The sequence below is a fragment of the Indicator indicator genome, chromosome 9 (genome assembly GCF_027791375.1).
Source record: "Indicator indicator isolate 239-I01 chromosome 9, UM_Iind_1.1, whole genome shotgun sequence".
Lineage (NCBI taxonomy): Eukaryota > Metazoa > Chordata > Aves > Piciformes > Indicatoridae > Indicator > Indicator indicator.
This window is the reverse complement of record NC_072018.1, coordinates 4,520,142-4,543,072: the sequence shown is the minus strand read 5'-3', so window position 1 is coordinate 4,543,072 and position 22,931 is coordinate 4,520,142. Positions and strand designations below refer to the sequence as shown.

The following is a 22,931-nucleotide window of genomic DNA, read 5'->3' as shown; positions in this document are numbered from 1 at the left end:
TACTGATGAAGTAATTAAAAACATTTTACAATAAATAATCAGAATACAAATTTAACATAAAGCTATACACATTTAGAAATTTATAATGATAAATTAGCCTATTATTCCAACAATGAAAAAAATCATAGAATGGTTTGGGATGGAAGGGACTTTAAAGATCATCTGGTTCCAACCCCCCTGCTGTAGGCAAGGACACCTTCCACTAGAGCAGGTTGCCAAAGGCCTCATCTGACATGGTCTTGAACACCTCCAGGAAGGTGGCATCCACAACCTCCCTGGGCAACCAGTTCCAGTGTCTCACCACCCTCACAGTAAAGTATTTCTTCCTAATATCCAGTCTAAATCTATCCTCCTCCATCTTAAACCCACTCCCTCTCACCCTATCACAATAAGCCCTGATGAAAAGTCCCTCCCCAAAAGAGCAGGAGCTATACCCTACAGCAAGGGCAGTCACATTACAGGACAGCAGGAATTACTTGGATTTTAGCTTACTGCTCCTAACTCCACAGTACATTTTTGTCACAATACTTCAGTTAAACCAGTCCTGTTTAGGAAATTCAGATTACAATAAGGCATTATCTTACACATATAAATAATAGGAGCCAGAGAGTCCATTGCTCTGTGAACACTATTTCAATACGGAGTTTTAATTAACATGGTGTTACTCATCATGGAAGAGTAAATGGCCTGAAACTGTGCCAGGGAGGTTTAGACTGAATAATAGGAAAAAAAAAAAATCTTTACAGAAAAAGGTCAGGCATTGGAACAGGCTGCACAGGGAGGTGGTAGATTCACCATCCCTGGAGGTGTTCAAGAAACGTGGGGATACGGCACTGTGGGACATGGTTTAATGGCCATGGTGGTCTTAGGTTGATGGTTGGACTTTATGATCTTAAAGGTCTTTTCCAACCAAAACAATTTTATGTTTCTCTGATACCTGCTGCTTAAGTCTATCATCATGCTCAAGACCTGACAGCTCGTACTAGACTTCAACACCCACTGCTGCTGGAATCAGACTCAACAAAATGCACACTGCTATTCCTTTTCATATATTTGTCATTAGTAACTATTTTGCAAAAGCTCTTTACTGTGCATGATTTCTTTTACTGACAGAAATGTTAAAACATACCATCAAAACATTACAGCAAGTGATGGATGGGTACTTTGAGTATGTTTCATTTTTATGGGAATTTCAGGAGATATTTTCCATAGATGAAACAAAGGTTTAACAGCTACCAGGCACATACCTCTCTTCTACTGTTGGCTTTCATCTTCCAGCTAAGGAACGACCAGAGTGCTAACCTCTAGAAAAATCTGAGATATAGCCTGTAGAGATATCCAGTGAAGTATGTGAACAGTTTAATCTGTTTTCCCTAAGGACTACTACAACACAAAGATGATCAGAGGGCTTGGGCATCACCCTTGTGGAGACAGTTGGGGATGTTGAGCCTGGAGAAGACAAGGCTCAGGGAGACCTTATAGCAGCCTTGCGGTACCTGAAGAAGGCCTACAAAAAAGCCAGGGAAGGACTTTTTACAAGGGTTTGTTGTGACAGGATGAGAGGGAACAGATTTAAGCTGGAGGAGAAATTTTATACTGGATATTAGAAAGAAATTCTTTACAGTGAGGGTGGTGAGACACTGGAACACGTTGCCCAGGGAGGCTAGGGATGCTCCCTCCCTGGAAGTGTTTGAGGCCATGTTGGATAAGGCCTTTGAGCAACCTGTTCTAGTGGAAGGTGCCCCTGCCTATACCAGGGGCACCTAAATCATTCTATGAAGCTATGAATACGATACCTTTGAAGAATAGGGGCTATGAAAGACTGTATTTTGAAAAGTAGAGGATGTTCTCTACAACACAGTGAGCACTGTTGTTTTATCAGACATATTCTGGCAGCTATTCAGTCAGGACTTGATTTTTGAAATTGTGCTTACTCACCTTTAAGTTTATGATTGTCGTTTTATTTTTGTCCATTGAAATAATAAACTTTGCATTAAGGTCTTTCTCCCTGGGGGGAGGAAAAAAAATATTTATGTCAAATAAAACATCACAACCACTTGCAGCCATATTTCCACTCAACAAGTTGCTTGCCACAGTCAGTTACCAAGTGAATTCATTTTGATTTCATTTTTGAATGGTTGCGGCCAACGTTTATTTATTGCTCTGGGATATATTTGAAGTACTTGGGCTTGCCTCCAATCCCCTTCATCTAGACACAGAGCAGCAGCTTGGGGAAACCTGCTTCAGAAGTTTGACTCTGCAAGTCAGTTAAGTGGTTTGTTCTTACTTTGAAGCACTCTAATCCAAAGCCCAGTGAAGTCAATTACGTGGCTCTAAGGAACTGCGAAACAGAATGTTACAAGATAAGCCCCAGCCTCCTACCACCATCCTAGTAGCAGCAGTTCCCATTTACCCAATTAGCCTAGGTAACAGGACTAAATATTTCATAGAACCTCAGAACGTCAGGGACCACAAGGACCAACGTTCCTAAGTAATAGTAGAGCTGAAAAGATATGGCCCAGCACTCTGTCAAGCTGAGATGTAAAACTGTCCAATGTAGGGGAACCCACTACCTCTCTTGGGAGATGATTCCAATGCTTAACTGTTCTTATGGGGAAAAACTTTCTTCTGGATTCCAATCAGAATCTCCCTGGGAGTAACTTGTACCCATTGCCCCTTTCTTTTGTGTGACTGCTTGTAAAAGGGAAGTTTCCATCCTCCTGGTAGCTACCCTTTATGTACTGGTACATGGTAATAAGGTCTCCCCTAAGCTTTCTTTTCACAAGACTGAACAAACCCAGATCTTTCAGACTTCTCATATGCAAGAAGACCACCTCAGTATTTTAAAACTCATAGAAATTAGGTACTCAACATATTTTTGAGCTGTATTGCATCACAGCAGTGCAGGATACTGGTGCAGCTACCAAGAGAACGTTACCTAAGTTTGTTGCTTCCCTGAGCACGACGATTCCGGGAAAAAAATACAAGTCCAGTTCTGCAGCACCCACACCTATTTAACATCAGCTAGTTCTGAGTGGTTACAAAACGATCATCAAAAAAATTGTTAGTGTCTAAAAACCAGCATGTATCCACCTGCTTGCTCAAGATGAGATTTCACTGCAGTTAGTCATAAGAGGCTGCTCTTGAATAACAACCTTGTTATTAAAAACATGCACATGAAGAGAAGAGCCAGAGAAGATGACTGCCATATACAATATAAACAACCTCACTCCCCAAATGCCTGATCCAAAACCATCTGCAATGTCACCTGACTGGTGGAAAGGAGAGCAGAGGACTTTAAAGCACCACACTGCACAGTATCTCAGAGATTACTCAGTATGTGCTTGCACCAACTACAAATGTAGAAGAGAAACTTCTTTCCAGCAACAGAAGACCCGAGTTCAGAATTTCAGTGTGACATTTTCTTCCTTGTGGTGCACTGGCTGACCCAGCTCTACATTCCTCAGCTGACTCTGCAGCTACTCTCTAGTCACATTCAGTTTTTCAGTAGAAATTTTAAAGAAAATAAACACAAAAAGCCATACTCAAATGAACAGAAATTAGGCAAATAAAAGTGTTGTTTTAAACATGAACACGTTCTTTTCTAAGTTAATAAAAGCCAAAATTGTAATAACTACAGCATCAATTCTACAACTGAATTTAGATCTACCACAGGAAAACATCAGAGGCACGACTTAAAGAGATGCCTTAGTCATTTGCATGACATCCTTAGCAGCTTTTACTAGGTCTGCACATAAAGAGATTGAAACACTGAAATACAGCTATGGGCAATAAACAGGGAAACAGAGAAGTATCCAATAACATTTTTCAGTAGGGAATAGATTTCAGCATTGCAGTAATGCAGCCTGTGGAGCTGCTTCCTCAATAGTCTATCTGCCTGTGACTATTTGCTTAGCAATGATGTAATAAGTAATGTGGCCCAATTAAACTATGTAAACTTGTTTCAAATACAACTTGTAACCTGCTTCCTCTAGGAAGTTTGGAAGGTCTCCTGGCAGGATGAAGTCTGGGACAGAATTACTGCTTTTTTGTCTGGATTTCTTCATGACTGAAGTATATGAGAGTAGTAACAAAACACAGGGATTTTTAGCCTGGAGAGAAGTCTGAGGGGGAATTTCATCAATGCTTATCAATACTTAAAGGGTGAGTGTAAGGAGGATGGTACCAGTCTTTTTCCAGCAGTGCTCAGCAACAGGATAACAGGTAATGGGCACAAACTTGAATACAGGAAGTTCCTCCCAAACTTGAGGAAGAACTTCTTTACATTGAGGGTGTAAAAGCACTGGAACAGGCTGCCCAGAGAAGTGGTGGAGTCTCCATCCCTAGACTCATTCAAAGCCCACCTGAACACCATCCTGTGTAACCTGCTCTAGGTGAACCTGCTCTGGCCAAGGGGTTGGACTAGATGATTTCCAGAAGACCACTCCAATCCCTATCATTCTGTGATTCTGTGACTCAGTAGTGCTTTCTTTCCCAGACTTAGCCAGCTCTCCATTCTACAAAACCTAAAGCTACTCATTAATGGAAAACTGATGCAAAACATTTAAAATCTAACACCTATATATAAATTACACAAAATTCTGAGAAGCCTACAGTCATTAAGTTGTGTGATAACACAAATGTTAATAAACACTGTTAAAGAATGGGGATTTCAAAGTAAAAAAAAAAAAAAAAAATCACAAAGCACTAGCCAGTAAAAATTCATACACAGAATTTTCCATTTTTGAGGGAAAGGGATAGGACAACCCAAGAAAGGGACAAGCCGAGACTGGAAATCAATGATCAGATTCAAAAAGCCAAACTGAGAGAAGTAAAAAGAACTAACAGAAATCAAATGCTAAAGCTTCATTTTAACATGAGACAGCTGAGCATAATTTTTGGTAGACAAAAAGAGTTTGAGAGGATCTCATTAAAAAAAAAAAAAAAAAAAAAACACAAAAACAAAAACAATTGCTTGCTTGAAGCCAGTTATTTCCAGGCACTCATTTAATGCAGTTCAACAGGGTCTAAGTCTCCTTCAAAATGCTTTGATTCCAAATTCCACCTTAATTAAAGGTTTAGGCTGTAAACAGCTGCATTGCTGCATTGGGTACCCTTCTGAAAACATTCAGGGCCAAGAGAACCCTACTGCAACCAGCTGCTCCTCCAGCACCCATAGGAACTCTTAGCCTTACCTCAGTCCAATCACAAGCCCCAACCACTAACCGAGGACTCTACCCCCTGAAAATTCCACCCTCCTCATTACAGGGCAATGTAAACAGGCTGGCTGCCAAAACTAGTTCACAATTAACACTTGGATGATTTAAGAAAGCCTGCTTCCCCCCAAGCCCAAAGAGCTTCCACAGCAGCATTCAGGGGCAGCCTCCAGGCTGTTCTTGCTGCTGTTTCATACACCACGTGGAGTTCCAGGATCACAAGGGAAGGAAAACTCATAACCCGTGATCCTGTGGCTCCTAATCAAACCACCAAGTGATCAAACAGGCAAGTTGCTTGGCACAGACACCAGGAAAAACATCAACCCAGTGCAGTTATTAACCCTCTCCTATTGCTAAATTTGCTAATTACAAAAAGGAGAGGAGGGGAAAAGAAGAAAAAAAAAAAGGAAATAATGACAATTTCAAATCATACTGGCCTTTATTTTAACGTGAACAATATCAATATTAGTACCAAGTGATGCTGAAAAGAACTACCATATTGGTCTTGTAATGCGATAACTTAACAAATAGCTTACTTGGGAATCTGCAGTTGTGGGACAAAGTTTTAATAGTTTCTCTTCATGACTAGGGGCATGTTGGTTATGAAGACCTGGCCAAACTGAAGATCATTCAGCAGCTATATCAAAACTACATCCAGTTTTGGACTTCCCAGTACAGGAGAGACAGAGAGCTGCTGGAGAGAATCCAATGGAGAGACACAAGGATGATTAGAGGACATTAGCATCTTCCCTATGAAGAGAAACTGAGATCCCTGGGGCTGTTCAGTCTGGAGAAGAGAAGACTGAGAGGGGATCTGATCAATGTATATAAATATCTGAAGGGTGGGTGTCAAGTGGAGGGGGCCAGGCTCTTTTCAGTGGTTCACAGTGATAAGCCAAGGAACAATGGATTCAAACTAGAACATAGAAGATTTCACCTCAACATGAGGAGAAACTTCTTTACAGCAAGGGTGACAGAGCCCTGGAACAGGCTCCCTGGGTTGGGAGGGTTGTGGAGTCTCCTTCTCTGGAGACTTTCAAAACCCACCTGCATGCATTCCTGTGTGGACCACCCTAAGTGATCCTGATCTGCCAGGGGGGTTGGAACTGATGATCTCTTGAGGTTCCTTTCAACCTCTGATATACTGTGATACTGTGAAAACAGCAGCTTCATGGAACAAGCTGCAAGGTATTTATCTGTGTCAAGTTTCTTTCTCTCCTTCCCTTATATTTATTTATTGCTATTCTGCTTTCCTTTATTTTATTTTTGGGGCAAAGACCAGAGCAGTTTTTGCATCTCCATGGGCATCTAGCCAAAACCATACTACAGATAGTCAAACTTTAGCAGTATCTCCAGACTGCAAGGCATCTTTCAATGACTTGCACTTGGTCCTCTACTCTAAAGATCCTCCCACAGAGATGAGACTAGGAAGTGACAGATATTCTATCAAGTGACAGAATGTGAGGAAATGGCCTCAAGTTGTCCCACAGGAGGCTTAGATTGGATATTAGGAAAAATTTCTTTACAGAAAGAGTGGTCAGGCATTGGAACAGGCTGCTCAGGGAGCACTGTACCTGGAGGTGTTAAAAAAAAAAAAAAACAAACATGTAGACATGGCACATTTGGACATAGTTTAGTGGCCACAGTGGTGTTAGTTCAATGATTGACCTAGATGATCTTAGAGGTCTTTTCCAATCGTAACAATTCTACAAGAACATAGAAAAACACTGTTACCTCTAATATAAATCAGGGAAGCTTTAAAATAACCCTTTTAGAGGCTTGTCAAACGTGTTTGGTCTCTTTACAATCTCATCTTTAAATTCCTTCTTGTAAGGTACTTCAATGGATGGTTCAGTGATATCAACAGTAGCTTTCTTTTCAATCCATTCTGTATTCTTCAGACACTATAGTATTTATTACAGCTTAGCCCATCTGAAAATGATGATATGTTTTCCATTTAACAGACACTATGGGAATCAGTTTTGATTACCACAATACGTGTCAGACATGACTCCAAGAAGAGCACAGAAAGACAAGATGTGCTTCATGTGTGGTGGGTGGAATGGAAAACCCAAAAAGGGCAGAATAGAAAGTGCAATCAGTTTTCCCAAAGAGCGTTTCATCAAACCACTTCAGCAAACCTCTAAGGCCACACAGACAAGGACACAGGCACTACCTGAGCTGCCTGCAGAGCACCTCTGTGTCAGAACAGAGAAGAGGAACTGTAAAATACACTCTTGGAAATTCACTTAACTGTAGACATCTAATGGAACATCTATTGGAAAGGGATTATACTGAATAGCAGATGTGCAATTTTGTATTGCACAAAACCATTGTCTGAGCACTTGTAAAAGCAACTCAACCATGCTCAATGGCTTCTCTTTTCAGCAAAGTGCCTGCTACTTCCTCTGTTCGCATTTTAGGCACAATGTTATGGATTTCCTGTTTTATCACTCTGCTTGTTCACTACCCAGGTGTATTTCTGGAGTCACACAATAAAAGCATGAAGGTTGCTTAACGACCAGGAAAATTCAAGGTAGATTTAACTGAAAAATAAGCACAATGTGTGTCACAGGAAGAACCTGTCTTTTTCTTGCAGCTTGGTTAGATGGTAACTGCACCTTTGTCCTGATGTCCCATGGGGTTACACAAACCAAGAGCACTTACCTTTGAGTAGCTTTTAAAAAGCAAATGCTCAATTCAACCATATGCTTGAAAAAGTCAAACAAATATCCTTATACACAAGACATTCTTCACTATTTTCTGCAACGGCAGAACAAGTAAAGTTGGTGCAATCTTCTTATCCTATCCAGAAGTTTTTGCTTGGTTTTGGTGTTTTTTTAACTTCTTCAATGCCTATCGAATCATTTTGTAGGCAGTCCACTTTTAAAAAATGTGTTTCCATATCTAGGTGCAGTTAAAAACATAAACCTGTACACAAAACATCTTCATTAACACTTGGGTTAAAGTAATTTTTTTCCATAAACAGCAATACAGTGCTGGCTCAGAGCGAAAATCAGAACAGGTCAAGCAATCTGATTTAATCACATGGCTCTCAAAATCCACTGTGGCTTACATCACCAGTACTATATGATTACACTGTACAAGAAACAGTTGTCTCCATAGCAGGCAAACAGCCAAGCATACCCTGAGCTCAAACTAACCCCGTGCTGCTGATTGATATGGCTACAAGTGCACAATTAAATGGCTGAAGCCAAAGGGTTTACACTGATACAGTCTCAAAGTTAACAGCTGTAGACTGTACATCAAATAGCAGAACCGCACTTAGATGTCCTTCAGACTCAGTTTGAGGGGAGGTTCCTAGGTGGATCCCCTGATAGCTGGTAGAGGCTGGGCTGCAGACTTCTCATCTCTGAGGAGAGCTCTGCAGACTTTTCTGCAGTTGCCCATTTACTCTGAATGACACATCTTCATTATCTTCAAGACTTCTACAAAGCTTTTCAATCCAGTTGACATGAGCCAGAAAATTCCAAAGCCGCTAGACGGCTGACAGCCAGACTGTGCTGTCTCCCAAATTTCACCTTAAGAAGCCAGACAAGAAAACAGCAGGAAAAAACAAAACAAAACAAAACAAAACCCCCAAAAAACCCAAACCTGAGTATTGAAGTTAAAAGAAACTTATTTCTATGGATACAACTGCAATTGTGTATGGGTAAGAAAAAGAAACTGTGCACATAGGTGGTACTTTCAAAGAGAGCTTTGTTATGAAGTACATTGTGTGGGCATAAGGTTTTCTGTGATCAACCTAATCTTAATAACTTGCTGGTGCAGATTTATGATAGCCATGCTCTCATTTGTGATACTGGTTTGGCAAAAAGCATTGGCAAACTCTGCAAACAGTTTAATGAGAGGGTTCTGAGACTTCCAGAACTTTCTTCACAGTGCACCTAAAGCCAGATAGTAAATCCAGTGACAGAAAATGCAGAAACAGGGGAAATCTTGTACATCTCATGAAACAGAAATATTCCCTGAGTTTCTACACCAGTACACACATACCAGATTTTCTATGAAGGACAACCTAGATTAAATGCCCCTACCCATAAGAATTAATTTTACCAACCATACTGAAAGGCAGGAGTTCAACCTACAGCAGTAAGGCTCTCTTGGGAATTGAATGACAGCTGTCCTTGTGCTGTCTCCTGTCAAATGAGATTAGCTTTTGGGAGGAAATTTATGCACAGTGGTGGCGACACATACAGGCTGATCACTACACCGTATCACCTATCTGGTCTGCTTTTTACATTTGCATTTTTAATAATGCTACAGATAGATTTCACCCTTCAACAACTCAGATCAGGTCTGATGGGTTGCCACACACAACTTTTAAAATCAACTTTTAAAATCATCAGCAACAGCTAACTTAAAAAAAAAAGTCAGCACATGCACACATTCCATGGTCAACAATTGCATACGCACCAGAAAAAAATATTTAATTTGCAATTAGCAGACTATCTTAACAGCAGCTTTCCCACTTAGCCTGTTGTGATGGTTTTAAGACTGTGTAGACGGCGTGTCAGATCAGACTCAGTTACAGCTTTACTAGTAGGAACTAGTCCTACATAGCTACATTTTAAGATATCCACCTGTGACCCCCTCTTACACATTTCTGATGTCAGCCTTTAAGAAAATGTAGCAAATGCCTATCTTTGGCAGAAGCAACATAAAATATAACCTCAGGCACAACCCAGTTGATTTGAGTGACATCCTGGAATTTTGTTTTAACTATTAGGACGGTATCGAGTTTCTCTGGGATTCCTGGATTTCAGTCCACATGACATTTTGCTTCTAATAGCTTGTTTCTTATGATTTGTTCTTTTACTCCTGCTATCCCAAGCCATACAGGCAGTATATACTTAACCTCTGGTGTACAGCAAAGAGCAATTCAAAGAAATCACACTGCACCCCTTCAGTGCCCTTGTCTTCTCAGGCAGGAGGTCCCCAAATTAGAAATTCAGAAAAGAAAACCTTCTGCCTGACCTCATGGATCTATTAACTCCTCAAGTAATCCATAAGGCTGCTGCTGTGTCATTCTTTTCTCTAGAGCGAAACAGACAAGCAATCTGGACTGAACAACAACTTACTTCAGTTATCCAGGTGCAAAGTCTCCCCAATGTATAAGCACACACAAAACTGAGGGGTGGGCTCCAGATTGCTGTGTCTCACACTGCTTTATATTTACAACACAAACTCTTTGAAGAGTCTTAATAAAGCCAACGTTCGAAGTGTCTGACTCCTCAAAAATAACGTCAGCCCATCAGCAATTAAGATGCCAAGTGCCATGTATGCCCTCTTTCTGTTAGATAACTTGGAACAAATCTCTCTCAATAAATAGCCCTGGCTTTGTATTCATAGCTGCTGCAAAAGAGAGGACTTTGCTCTTCAGTTCAGTCAGCTGTTCTTACCAACAATACCTGCCTTTCACATACTCAGGCTTCTAAGCGTCTTCAAGTCCAAGAGCTCAGTTAAGTTAAAACAGCTGAGCACTAATCCAATTTATTTCAAAAACTGTCTTAATTTCAAATAAACAAAGCCTGAGAAATCGCCAGACTCACCTTTCTCTCACTTCCTCTCATTAGGAAAGCTACAAGACTGAGAGACTCATTAGCTTTTTCTCTGTTGGTCTCATGCAGCTCTCATCAAAAAACAGAATTTTAAGGTGATACAACATGTGTACATAACCTGGCAACATGTTCTGTAACACTCAATTAATTAGGACATGCCATTCTAAAACTAGGAAGTTCAAAATGCTTAAGATCTTAAAGTTTGGGGAATTAGAAATTGTAAATGAGGCCAGTTTAATTACATTGCCCCACATGTGCCCACACTGCTGCTGTGCTCCAGCCCCACTGGCAAGGGAAGGTCCTTATTCTTCAGTGCTAGGGAGGGGGACAGGTGAAACAAGGTAGTAATTGTGGCAAATCCCACAGGATTGAAAAACTTTTGAGGCATTTGCAACAAAGCACTAAAAAGGACAGAAAAATAAGCACATGCAAACAGAGGCTATATGTGGCCTTTCCTACCTCTGATGGTTTATGCAAGATTAACTGTCAGTCCCAGCAATTAGCTCTTCAGTTAATGGAAATCCAATATTTTGCTGAAGCTCCTACTGCAGTAGTCAAGCCTGCTCCAGTTTTGCTGCTGACAAACACAAGGATAAGCTCTGCACCTGCGACCCTCTCTCCCTGATACATCTTGCTTGATACACAAAAGCAGCAAGATCCCATTTTAAGAACCACGTACCCTGTTTATGCTCTCTCCTGTGTATGAAGCTGAGCAAAAACCACTGCAGACGAGGTCAGAGGTAGAACAGCAAGTGCAGGAACCACTTCAAAGTCATCCAGGTCTAGTCTCAACTTCCCACTCAAGCAAGATTGCTTCCTGTATTTCTTCAAATGAATTATCTTTTCCCAGCTGCCTGGGCTTTCATTCCCCTAGGGAGATTCTTTCACAACCTGCACTATCTCATTAAGCAGCAATTCCTTAAATAATGTCTAAGCTGATCCATTATTAGCTTCATTCTATTACTCCCAAGGTACTATGAGAGTCATGACTAAATATTTAATTCCTCTTTTCAATATTTAAGCCCTGCAAATATTTCTAGATTTGCCTCTGTTCCCGTAGTCAGAACACACAGTGCACATATAGCTCGATATTTTTTGAATCAATGATTCCCATCCTTTTTGTTGATCTTACCCAACAGAATTCAGATAATGAGGTTCAAGAAACAGGACTTTATGAGATACTGACCCAGGGGCTTGCTGGGGGAAGCACCAACCACAGCTTCAGCATTTGGCTCAGTAATACATTTGCAAACAAGAGCTGCACTGTGATTGTAGCACACTCCTAAATTCAAATTCATTGCTTCAAAGTGGAAAGGTTTCAAAGACAAACCACAGAGGAAAAGGGTATATAAAGAAGAGGAAAACAAGCCACTGATGTTCAAAGACCATGTACTTGAGCACAGGTGAGAAAATCTCTCTAGAGAAACAAACCACCAGCGTGCTGGTATTCTCCACTTCTTGTACCTCTGACTTTCAGCTTCCTCCCAGCATTGGGAGAGTACAACAAGTTTTTCTAGAACATCCTGATGTGTGGCATCCAAACTCTCAGCCAACCATCATCCTGGTGTTGGCTTCAACTTCTCACTTCAGAAAAGGCCATACTCTCACTAGACCCTGCTCCTTAACACAGCTGTCCATTTTATCACCCCTTAGGAGATATTGCTTCAGGAAAGCAACTCTTCTGCTTTACGTTTGCAATGTCACCCATAAACTGGGGCATTTTTCCCTCTATCTCATGGCTGCTACTTCTTACATTCCTACATAACCAAGTCTGAGCTATTTATCTGCTACTTATTACCATTATGCCAAAGAAACCTTAAAACCTAAACAAACAAAAAACCCAAACCACATCTGCTCCTGTGCTACTATATTGATTTTAAGAGTCTTGTGACCTCCTCCTTATTCTTGCCACTGGTAGACAAGACTTTTCTGGAAGCCTAGTAGGCTGGTCTCTACTTTTTTTTCTTTTCCAGTCCCTACAAGTTAGAGTCAATGTTCTGCTGCAAGAAAGTTGTCATTTCTACCTCATTTCTTTCAACAGCAAGCTCTTCAGCCTTCTCTCCATTTTCACACAGTCTGCTTGCAGCCTTATAACACAGCTCACTACATCCCTTTCTCAAATATATGATCCCCACAGACACCATTTAGAGGAGCCTGACAATACATAGCACCTATCTTTCCTAGCAAACACTGCTACCTCCATTGCATCTTCATTCCAAACTACAGACAGCAATAACAAAAGCCACAAACTACAACCGCTGAGACTTTTATCATCTTTGAGGGCATTTTTACATAACTACAAATGTTTATGTCACCATTGGTTGTTGGTACTCATGCTCGAAGCACGCACATTCTTGTTACATTTAACAGGCAGAGCCCTCCCTAGTACTAGTCAGGTCCCATCAAAACCAGAAACCAACAGCCCCTTCAGAACAGGCATGCCAGCAGTGTGCCCAGGTGGCCAAGAAGGCCAATGGCATTCCGGCCTGTATCAGGTACAGTGTGGCCAGCAGGAGCAGGGAAGTCATTCTGCCCCTGCACTCAGCACTGGTCAGGCCGCACCTTGAGTACTGTGTCCAGGTCTGGGCCCCTCAATTCATGAAAGATGTTGAATTGCTCGAATGTGTCCAGAGAAGGGCAACAAACCTCTAAGGTCATTGAGTCCAACCATTAACCTAAGACCACCATGGCTATTAAACCATGTCCCAAAGCACCATGTCCACAGACTTATTGAGCATCTCCAGGGACAGTGTGACCCTGGGCAACCTATTCCAATGCCTGACCACTCTTTCAGGAAAGCATTTTTTTTCCTAATAACCAATTTAAACCTACCCTGACAATTTCAGGCTATTTCCTCCTTTTTATAGTAGAAAAATCACGCTTGTGATTTGCTATATCATCACATACAATTGTTAAAAGAGAAATTCAAACAGTTAACACAAGAAATAGCTAACTCAGCTTGCTGATAAATAGTTTATCCTCATTGGTAATAATACCAAAAAAAAAGCAGGAGTATTGTAACACTTGGCCATATTTAAGCTCTGAGTTAGATTTCTGCTATCACCTTGGAGGACTTTCAAGACGAACAAGCAACAATCAGCACTCAAACAAATGCAGCAAAAACCTTCACCATGCACTTCAGACAAATACAATCTTTAACCATGGGTGTCCTTGCTTGTAATCACTCCATCTTTTCTCCCTCTGCCTGTGTTATGCTGACTTTACACACTTGGTCAGAAGGCTCTACCTTTATAAATTCATGGAAATGAAAAATACACATAGTAACCTATACTTCAGACACAGCAATTCATCACCAGACACACACAATTCATTTCCTTCTTCCCTGCACTGCAAATTCTCTAATATATTCCCCATGTATGTCTTCTCAAAAGCATGAATAATTAATTGTAACTTTCATACTCTCAGCAAACTCCTGCCCAAATCACTTGTAAACATTCAGAATGGAAATTAAGATTTTAGCTGGCTCTTCACTGCTTACTTTTTTAGCTCTTTTTGCTGCTACTAAAACACTCTACAGTAACATTTCCCTTGTGAAATGAAACAGCTTATTTTATATCTCTATCCTTTGCATTGCTATGTTAATTTCACCTGCTGAAAATTGTGCTATTGATACTAAGGCTTGGATTATGCAAGCAGTTATTTTTAAAGATAATATGTTGGTCCTAATTTTGCCAAGGTACTCTGACTCCAGTTCTGCAGGCAGAGGAATTACAGACTTCAAGCATAGCTGAGAGGTGTAATAATGCAAAACTAAGAGGGCCAGCATTATGTCTAATGAATACATATCTGTGGATTAAAGTATCAACATTGACATAGCTTTTAATCCAAATGAATCACAGAGTCACAACAAAGCTTTCTCTAAGCAATAAAACATATTTTCTCTGTCTCCCCACTATCAAATATAAAAGCTGCTGAATCTTCATGTGGTCACTGTGACTGTTTAACTACCCAGAGCACAAGCAGTGACATGCATTTCTGTCATCCCAGTCAGCCTCCTGTTCGGAGAGCAAATCTAAGGAGTGTGTGCACGCAGAGTTAAATACTAATCATTTTAAAATTAAATCAATTCGGATTTTCTATTTCATTATATTACAAATAAAAAAAGAGAGCTGTGGGAAAGTCTAAACAGCTCATTAAAATAAAGATTTAAAAACACACAGAACACTGAATAAACACAGGGAAGAACTCACTGCAGTGCAAAGCCATACCCTGATATCAGCTGCATCTTCTGCAGGTAAGGACAGCATTTGAGCCCTTGCTTAGTTTGTTCAATCATTTAAATGACTGGTTTATCCAAATGCAAAAATGGATGGAAAAGGTAAAAACAAAAATATTTTTTAAAAAATTCAGAAAAATCTTGTTTCCCTTTATTACTGCATGAATTAAAAGCCAAATAGAATAGCTATCAGGTGTAAGAAGTTCAGGGGTACAAGAATCAGAGATAGTATCTAAAATAATCAAATTGATATTTTCCTTATTAAATTTAAAAGCATTTTTTTTCCTTACTTAGTGTACTTTAGGTTTCATACTTCTTTTGTCACTTAAATAAAAGTGGTTTTCATGAACACTAATTGAATTCTAGTTTTCATGCAGAGAAAATGGGACATAAAATGGAAGTAAGAAAAGATTACCCTCATTTTCCTTAAAAGACTCTGAAGAGATTAACACAAAGCAATGCATTGATCTGAACTGTGCAGACACAGTACACAATACAAAACAGAGCTAGGACTAGGTTAGGCTTAACAGGATCCCAAACAACTCACACTATGCAGAGGACAATGACTCAGTCGTCCAAAATCATCCATTCAGTAAATGAAAAGTGCCTCAAAGCAGATTACACTTGGCTGTAATTCCATCATTCTGCCCAGGAAACAACCATTTGGAGGAACAACAGGATCTTAAGGAGAAACTGCATTTTGTGGGACCTCATATGGGATTGTCCAGTCAGGTCTTCCAAATTATAAGCCAATAAACGAACACTTCTAGCGACTGTCTTGGAAAATGAACCTCAGAAATAATGGTGAGCAAAACCATCAACTTGCAAGAGCAAAATAGTTAAAAATAGCAAAATACCAACTACCCAACCTCACCTCCCTGCAGATTTCTACTCAATAAAGAAAAACCTAATATTATCCAGCTGATAGGTTTCTATAATCATAGCATCATCTTGGTTAGAAAAGACCTTTAAGATCACTGAGTCCAACCATTTAGCCCCTTTACATTAAAATATAAGCACAGACATTGCAATTCAGTATAGAAAGAGGGAAACTAAAGGATAATTGGAGCCTCACCAAACAACTGAACTTTCTAAACTCACACTCACAACTGGTTTCAAAGCAGTAAGTGTAAAGACACCACATCATTTTCATTATGTTATCCAGAGATACTGGCAAAAACCTTTAGCGTACCCTCCTGGAACACAATTTGGGATATTAACTACATTAAGAACAATCATGGTCTTTGACAACCACATTGAAATGAACAACATCCTTCCAGGAAGATTCAGAGAACCAGAAGACTGAAAATAAATCACAGCTGAAGGGGAGTAAAAAAAAACTTAAGTTTGTCACCTCATTCACGGAACAGCAAGTAATCCTTACACAACATCCCCCTACCACATGATTCATAACGAGATTCATGTTCATGACTTATTACACAATTAGCAGTGCTATGACACCACACAGTGTGACTGCTTCATAATGCAGGAGGCTTACCAATAACCTTTCATTAACTCTGTCTTCTCTAATTAAAAGTGACTCATGAAACAAGCTGCATTGTACGATTAAGCTGTGAACAAACCAAAGCAAATTTTGAGGCACACGTGACATTAAATCGAACTCTGTATAGTACCACATTAAAGATTTTAAAAAGAAGTGCTGTAGAACGAACACCCAGTTGGGAAGTTCCTTCAAAGGGGCATACAACACTGCAGCTTTACAATATATTTCAATACAAAGTCCAACACTGACTGAAGAAGAGGAGCAATAGCCACCCCAGCACTGTCCCTGGGCTGCAGCACCCAGGGCTACCCCCAACAGTAACTGTGCCTCTGAAAAACATCAAGACTTAGAAGCAACATCCCATTATACTGGATCCAGCTTGATGATAATGTTCTATGAACATCAAGCACTATCCCCTAAACAGCAAGGTTTTAACAATTTCAGCTGGAAAGCTCTTCAGTTTGCACATTTCCATAGTGCACCTGTTTTCAGAGTAAGGTCATTCACAGCCCACTCACTGCCACTCAGTATGCTGTGCCAAAGACAACATTGATCACCCCAGGCCTGCCCTCCTCTTAGGCTCTTTCTTTTCTATCATATCAGAATTTTCATAATTTTCTACATGTGCTTGCATCCAATCCCCTCCAAGTTGTCCTTCCATACGCATTTGAGACACAAGCTCCAGAGTCCATGTCTGTAATAGTCTTTTGCCACGACACTCTATCAGTTGGTGCTTTCACTGCAGGTCACAATCAGCAGCCCTTTTCTCCTCTGCCATATGCTTCCTGTTGTCCCACTCTCTTTTGTCTCTTAGTAGATCATGGTTCTTGTCTACAAGACTTCTCCATGCTACCCAAAACCTACAAATAACAACTCTTACCAATACTTTGAAGACCTATGTTACTTCTTGTCAGAGATTCTCAAATGAGAAGAGAAGTGTATATTCATAGAATAATTTTTTAAATTATTCCATATGTTAACCATATGTTAAACTCTGGAGGGTTGTGACAAGATTACTCTCCAATCCTGACCTCTAATCACTTGACTCCATCAAACTGCCTGAAACCAACATGAGATATTCTCATCTTCCTACCTTCTTCAACTTTATTTTCGTAAGGTTTGTTTCTCCCACACTGAAAACAAGCTACCAACTGACACGCAGAACTTGGCAAACTATTTTTTTTTACATACTTAATCGGATTAAGCAAATGAAAGTGAAGCTTGATGGCTGTGCTTTTACAACACTTTTAACACTTTTACAACTTTTTAACTGCCTTCATTACTCCAGGACAACAGATGAAGTAAGAGCACTGCCAGTAGAATCTCATCATTTTCTACACATCATTCTTAACTTGCATCATTAACTGTACCGTGCATATTATGCGCTTATTTCACCACAGAAAACTGTTTGTTTCCTTGATATATCTCGAGGAGTACTTGAGAAAATCCTATCTATGTGAGCGGAGCTGTTGTACACTACGAGCTTAAATAACCAACTAACAACTCAGTGGCTCCTCCACGAAGGCTAGTGTTACAAATGAACTACACAGAAACCTCTCTCTTTCAAGCAGACTAAAAGGGTTGAAGTTTCTAGATAAATTATCTTGCTTTCACATTTTAGAACCCTGGGTTTACACCCCTGTCAGGCCCTTACCTCTCCACAGTTTTCCTATCTTCACCAAAATAACCTTTTCCTCACTATAAAAGGCCCAGTGCTTAAGACCATGTCAGACTGAACTTTCCAGGAAAAGACCCACACCTTCCAGCTACAACGAGGAGCTACTTCCCAGTCTGCCGAGGAGAAGCCCTCCCTGCAGTGGCTCCCCCCAAGCGGAGCCCCTCAGCCAAATACCAAGAAAGCCCTGAAGCCGCGAGCTGAGCTCACCCTCAGCCTCCACCGCTGTCACTGCCTGCACTGCTAGGGTACTGGGTTTCATGAACGCCCTGCGACCCCCTGCGAGCGGAGGGGGGTTCAGAGAGCTGCACTCCTGCGTCCGGGGACGCGCAGCTCGTCAGCAGCGGGGAAAACAGGACCGGCAGCGCCGCCGGGCCGCACTCACCTGCGGTTCATGGGCCGCACTCGCACGGCCACCTTCACTGACGCCATGGCTCATCCCCGCCGGACCGCCGGGGTCCGCACCTGCTGGTCCAGCCCTCGCCGCCGACCCGCACCCCACCCGCCAGGGCCGAGCGCAGGCCGCTTCCTGGCCTAGGCCATGTCGCTATGGCAACTGTCGTGCGTCTACCTCGGCGGGCGGCTATGGGGGCAGCACAAGGACAAACAACGTAGCAAGGCGTTGCTCCTCCTGGCCTCTTCGCCCCGCCCCCGGCCGCGGGGAGAGATGGGGTTAGATCGATGGGCCAAGGCTGGTGGCATGAAGTCCAGCAAGACCAAGTGCCAGGTCCTCCATCTGGCTTACGACAACGCTATGGGAAATTGCAGACTTGGGCATGTGTGGTTGGAAAGCTGTAACTCGGAGAGGGACCTGGGGGTACTGGTTGATAGTCAACTGAATGAGAGTCAGCAGTGTGCCCAGGTGGTCAAGAAAGCCAATGGCATCCTGGCTTGTGTTAGAAACACAGTGGCCAGCAGGAATGGGGAAGTGATCATCCCCCTGTGCTCAGCACTGGTGAGGCCACACTTTGAGCATTCTGTTCAGTTCTGGGTTCCTCACTACAGGAAGGACATTGAGGTGCTGAACCATGTCCAGAGAAGGGGAACAAGGCTGGTGAAGGGCCTGGAGCACCTGGCCTACAAGGAGCACCTGAGGGAGCCAGGCTTATTCAGCCTGGAAAAGAGGAGGCTGAGAAGAGACATCATCACTCTCTACAACTACCTGAAGGGAGGTTGCAGTGAGGAGGGGGACAGTCTCTTCTTCTTGGTGTCAAGCGTTAGGGCTAGAAGAAGCAGGCAGAATCCCTGGTGCCATGCTTAAGTAATGAGAAACCCTAAGAACGCCTTGAAAATGGATGCAATGCTCATGCCATGAGAGGAGATCACTGCTCCCTTGGCACTGGCCAGGCACATCTTCCCCTGCAGAACAACTGGCTTCAGCAGGACATCTGACACATAATGTGTAACTCTGAAAAAGGCAACCAAAAAGAAAGCAGGATACACAATATAATCATAAATAATATTTATTTTTGTTTGCTAGGAGTTGTCAGTGCCTGGAAACTACACCCAGGATGGAGACACCATTTAAAACACTGTACAAACATAGTTGCACTCAAGTCATTACGGGGTTACTGGCTTGACAAGCCTAAGAAGTAAAATTGCCAAGACACAGAAGAGGGTCTCAGATGCAAACACCTGATCTTTAGTGGTGACTCCTATTGACAACTTACCATCTCTGAAAAGAGGAAGGAATGAGGAAGGGGAGGTGACACTAAAAACATCAGCTGATGAGCAGTGGAGGAGGAAGGTCAGAGGACACAGCCAGGACAGAAGAGATCTGGAGGATGACTGACTGCTGAAGGTGATCAGAGGAGATATGTATGTGTTGGGTTTGTCTGGCAGGGTTTCAGTATTGAGGGTGGGGGCTGCTGGCATGGGTCCTGTAAGAAGCTTCAAGCTCTATCTCCAAGTCAGATCTGCTTGTTTTCCTCTCATAAATATATTATTGCGGAAGTGCTGATTGACTTGGCCTTGTTTCCCCAAGTCAAGTCTATCTTCTGCCTCTGACTGTAATTGGAGAGTGAGCCCTTCCTGTCTTGACCCCTGCAGATTTTGCTGTATTTTCTCCTCCCCTTCCCACTAGAGTGGGGTAGAAGAGAGCAAGCAACTGTGTGGTGCTCTGTTGCCAGTTGGGTCAACTTAAACCATAAGAGAACGGAAGGCAGACATGGAAATACAGATGAAGGCCAGGGTAAAAGAGAGATGCCGCAGGGAGAAAGAAGCCAGGAAAGTGATGTTTCTCTCAGCTCATGAAATCAACTAAGAGTTGAGGTGGCTTTTGACAAGAGAGGTCATGACCAAGGGATGGTTTTTATAGCAAAAGAGAAACTATTATGTGTTCAGTTTGCTCAAGAAAGGGAAGAAGAGGGATGAGAACAAGACAGGTGTGGAACAAGGGATTAGAAACTCACTGGTGCAGCATCTTATAAAAGAAGGGAGGTAAAAATACAGTGCTGATAATAGGACAGAAGGAGGAAGGAACAATAGACAGAGACAGATAGAGATGAGCACATTGTTGGAGACCCAGTAGGCTTTCAACAGTCAGATAGGACCTCTGGTCTGAGATTCAGACATTAAAAACAGTTTTGAAGGCTTTCAGGTGGAAAATAAAGTAGGGGATTCATAATGTGTATTTTTTCGGAGATTTTCAGCAACGTGGGAGGTCAAGCACGGAGGAAAGATGCAAGGAGGGAGCCAGAGTCTGTGGTGCTGCGAAGAAATTCCAAGGAAAAGAAAGAGTCAGGAAAAGTTATGGCACCAGTGTCAAAGTATCACAGACCAGAGGTCACAGGAGCACTAAAAATGAAGGGAAGGGTTCAACTGTGGATGCCATAGAGGTGTTACAGTGGGAGAGAGAGAACTGGGATGCTGGAAAATCGGAGAAGCAATATCTGCTTAAAGATCAGCCCAAACCAGGTCACCCTGGTGAGCACAGGAGCTGCTAACACACTGCAGCAGCTAAGCGAGCAGGCAGGGGGACCCCTGCCAAGGCATCAGACAAACTGATTAAAGCATATTGAAAGCTTTACAGAGGATCTGAGAGACATGCACAAGCTGACAGGGAATAAATAGCACAAACCCATTAGAAGGAAAAAAAATAACCTCAAAAGTGTCTAAGAAAAACATAGTCATGTATATGCATGCATAATAGGATAAAAGAACTAAAACTGTGGGAAAAATAAATTAAAAAAAAAAAAAAGTAATGATTCTCAACACAAGTTAGGGGTGCCAGAATAGCCAACCAGCCTCATTTGTAGACCATCTACTAACTCAGACAGTTATGCTTCCCCTCCCTCTGATGAGCTAAGCTATTGAAGAGATACATCTGGTTCAGTAAGTACATTTCTTTGTGCTGTCTTTTGAGACATCCAGCCATTAAGGGACCTTCTGCACAAATTCTCCCATGAAATAGAAAACACTTTTCCACTTCTGTAGTGCCCAGTGCTGGACCAGCTAATGTACCCACAGCATGTCCAGCATGAAGCAGCAAAATATCTCCAGGCCCACCCACCTTCCTGCAGTTTTTGGTGCCTTGCTGTTTTGTTGGTCAAGCATTAGAACAGGCTGCCCAGGGAAGTGGTGGTGTCACCATCCCTGGAAGTGTTCAAAACCAGTGTGGACACAGCACTTTGGGACATGGTTTGGTGGCCATGGTGGTCTTAGGTTGATGGTTGGCCTCTTTTTAAAGGTCTTTTTCTGACAGAAGTGATTCTACGAATTTCTTTCCTTCACCAGGCCAGGACATGAATGATGCAGGCAGTCTGCAAAGAGTAAACCCAGACCTGGTTCTGTCCAGCAACATGGATGAACCCTTGTCCAAGGGCTGTAATTGGCCTCGAATGCTCGGGTGGTTGCAGTGTGACTCAGCAGCAGCGTGAGGAGGCTGGGCTCTGCTCAGGTTGTAATTCAATACAACATAAATTATAGCCAGGGAAGTGGGATAAATGAGTCCATTTGGTAAAACTAAACAGAACTTAGTTCAATATTGCTCAAATTAGACATATCCAACATCAGCTCTATTTGTCCATCTTTACTGTACACCCATAGGCAGTTCCTTTAACCCATTTCTGTCTTGGTATACCTCTCTCTTCTGACCTTTGATTTACCAATGAGTTACTACTTGAAATTCTTATCACTTCAGTCTACCACAAGAAATTATTGCACACCACATGTAACCTCTACCACAATTTCAGAGAGGAGCAAGTAAGTTTTACAAGAGGAGGACCCAGGGAGAAGGCTACTTTCTTAGGGCTATGTTTTGTAGTGAAGCTGCTTGGTGGATGTTGGAAGGACTGAGCCTGTAGGGAAGTTGCTCTGTTCTCCACCTGGCTTCTACAAAACTTGTGAGAAAGGGACTTTTTTTTTTGATAGTTTGTAGACATCAATGACAAAAAAGCAAATATAAAAGTGTGTGGGTATACAAACCCATACCAAGCACCTCAGCCTCCTTTCCTTCAAAATCTGTTGGCAAATACAGCTGTCAGTTTCTAAATACTAAATATTTGACATTCAGAAACACCTGGCAAAGTTTGTAAACCCAAATCCAAACCACACCCAAAGCACATGCATTCCAAAATACTCCTCAACTGCTTCAGTGTGTCTTCAATAAACACATGGTTCAAATATGGTTAACAAAGCATTTCCTTCAGTTACCACAAAGAGCCTCTCTGCTACCCTTCACTCAGAGTTGGGAAAGCCAGTTGCACCTGCAACAGAA

At 41.8% G+C, this 22,931-nt stretch overlaps 1 protein-coding gene across 1 annotated transcript in view; it reads right to left on the bottom strand.

Moving 5' to 3' along the window:
* Nucleotides 1-18,476, bottom strand: part of KIF16B (kinesin family member 16B) — a 164,911-nt gene extending 146,435 nt beyond the window's left edge. Inside the window, exons 1-3 of the mRNA XM_054383745.1 lie at nucleotides 18,425-18,476; nucleotides 8,632-8,758; nucleotides 1,939-2,008 (exon numbers count right to left, since the gene is read on the bottom strand). Of these exons, the coding sequence (XP_054239720.1) occupies nucleotides 1,939-2,008; nucleotides 8,632-8,758; nucleotides 18,425-18,476 (249 nt within the window). The remainder of the gene's footprint in view (nucleotides 1-1,938; nucleotides 2,009-8,631; nucleotides 8,759-18,424) is intronic.
* Nucleotides 18,477-22,931: the final 4,455 nt, after the last annotated feature.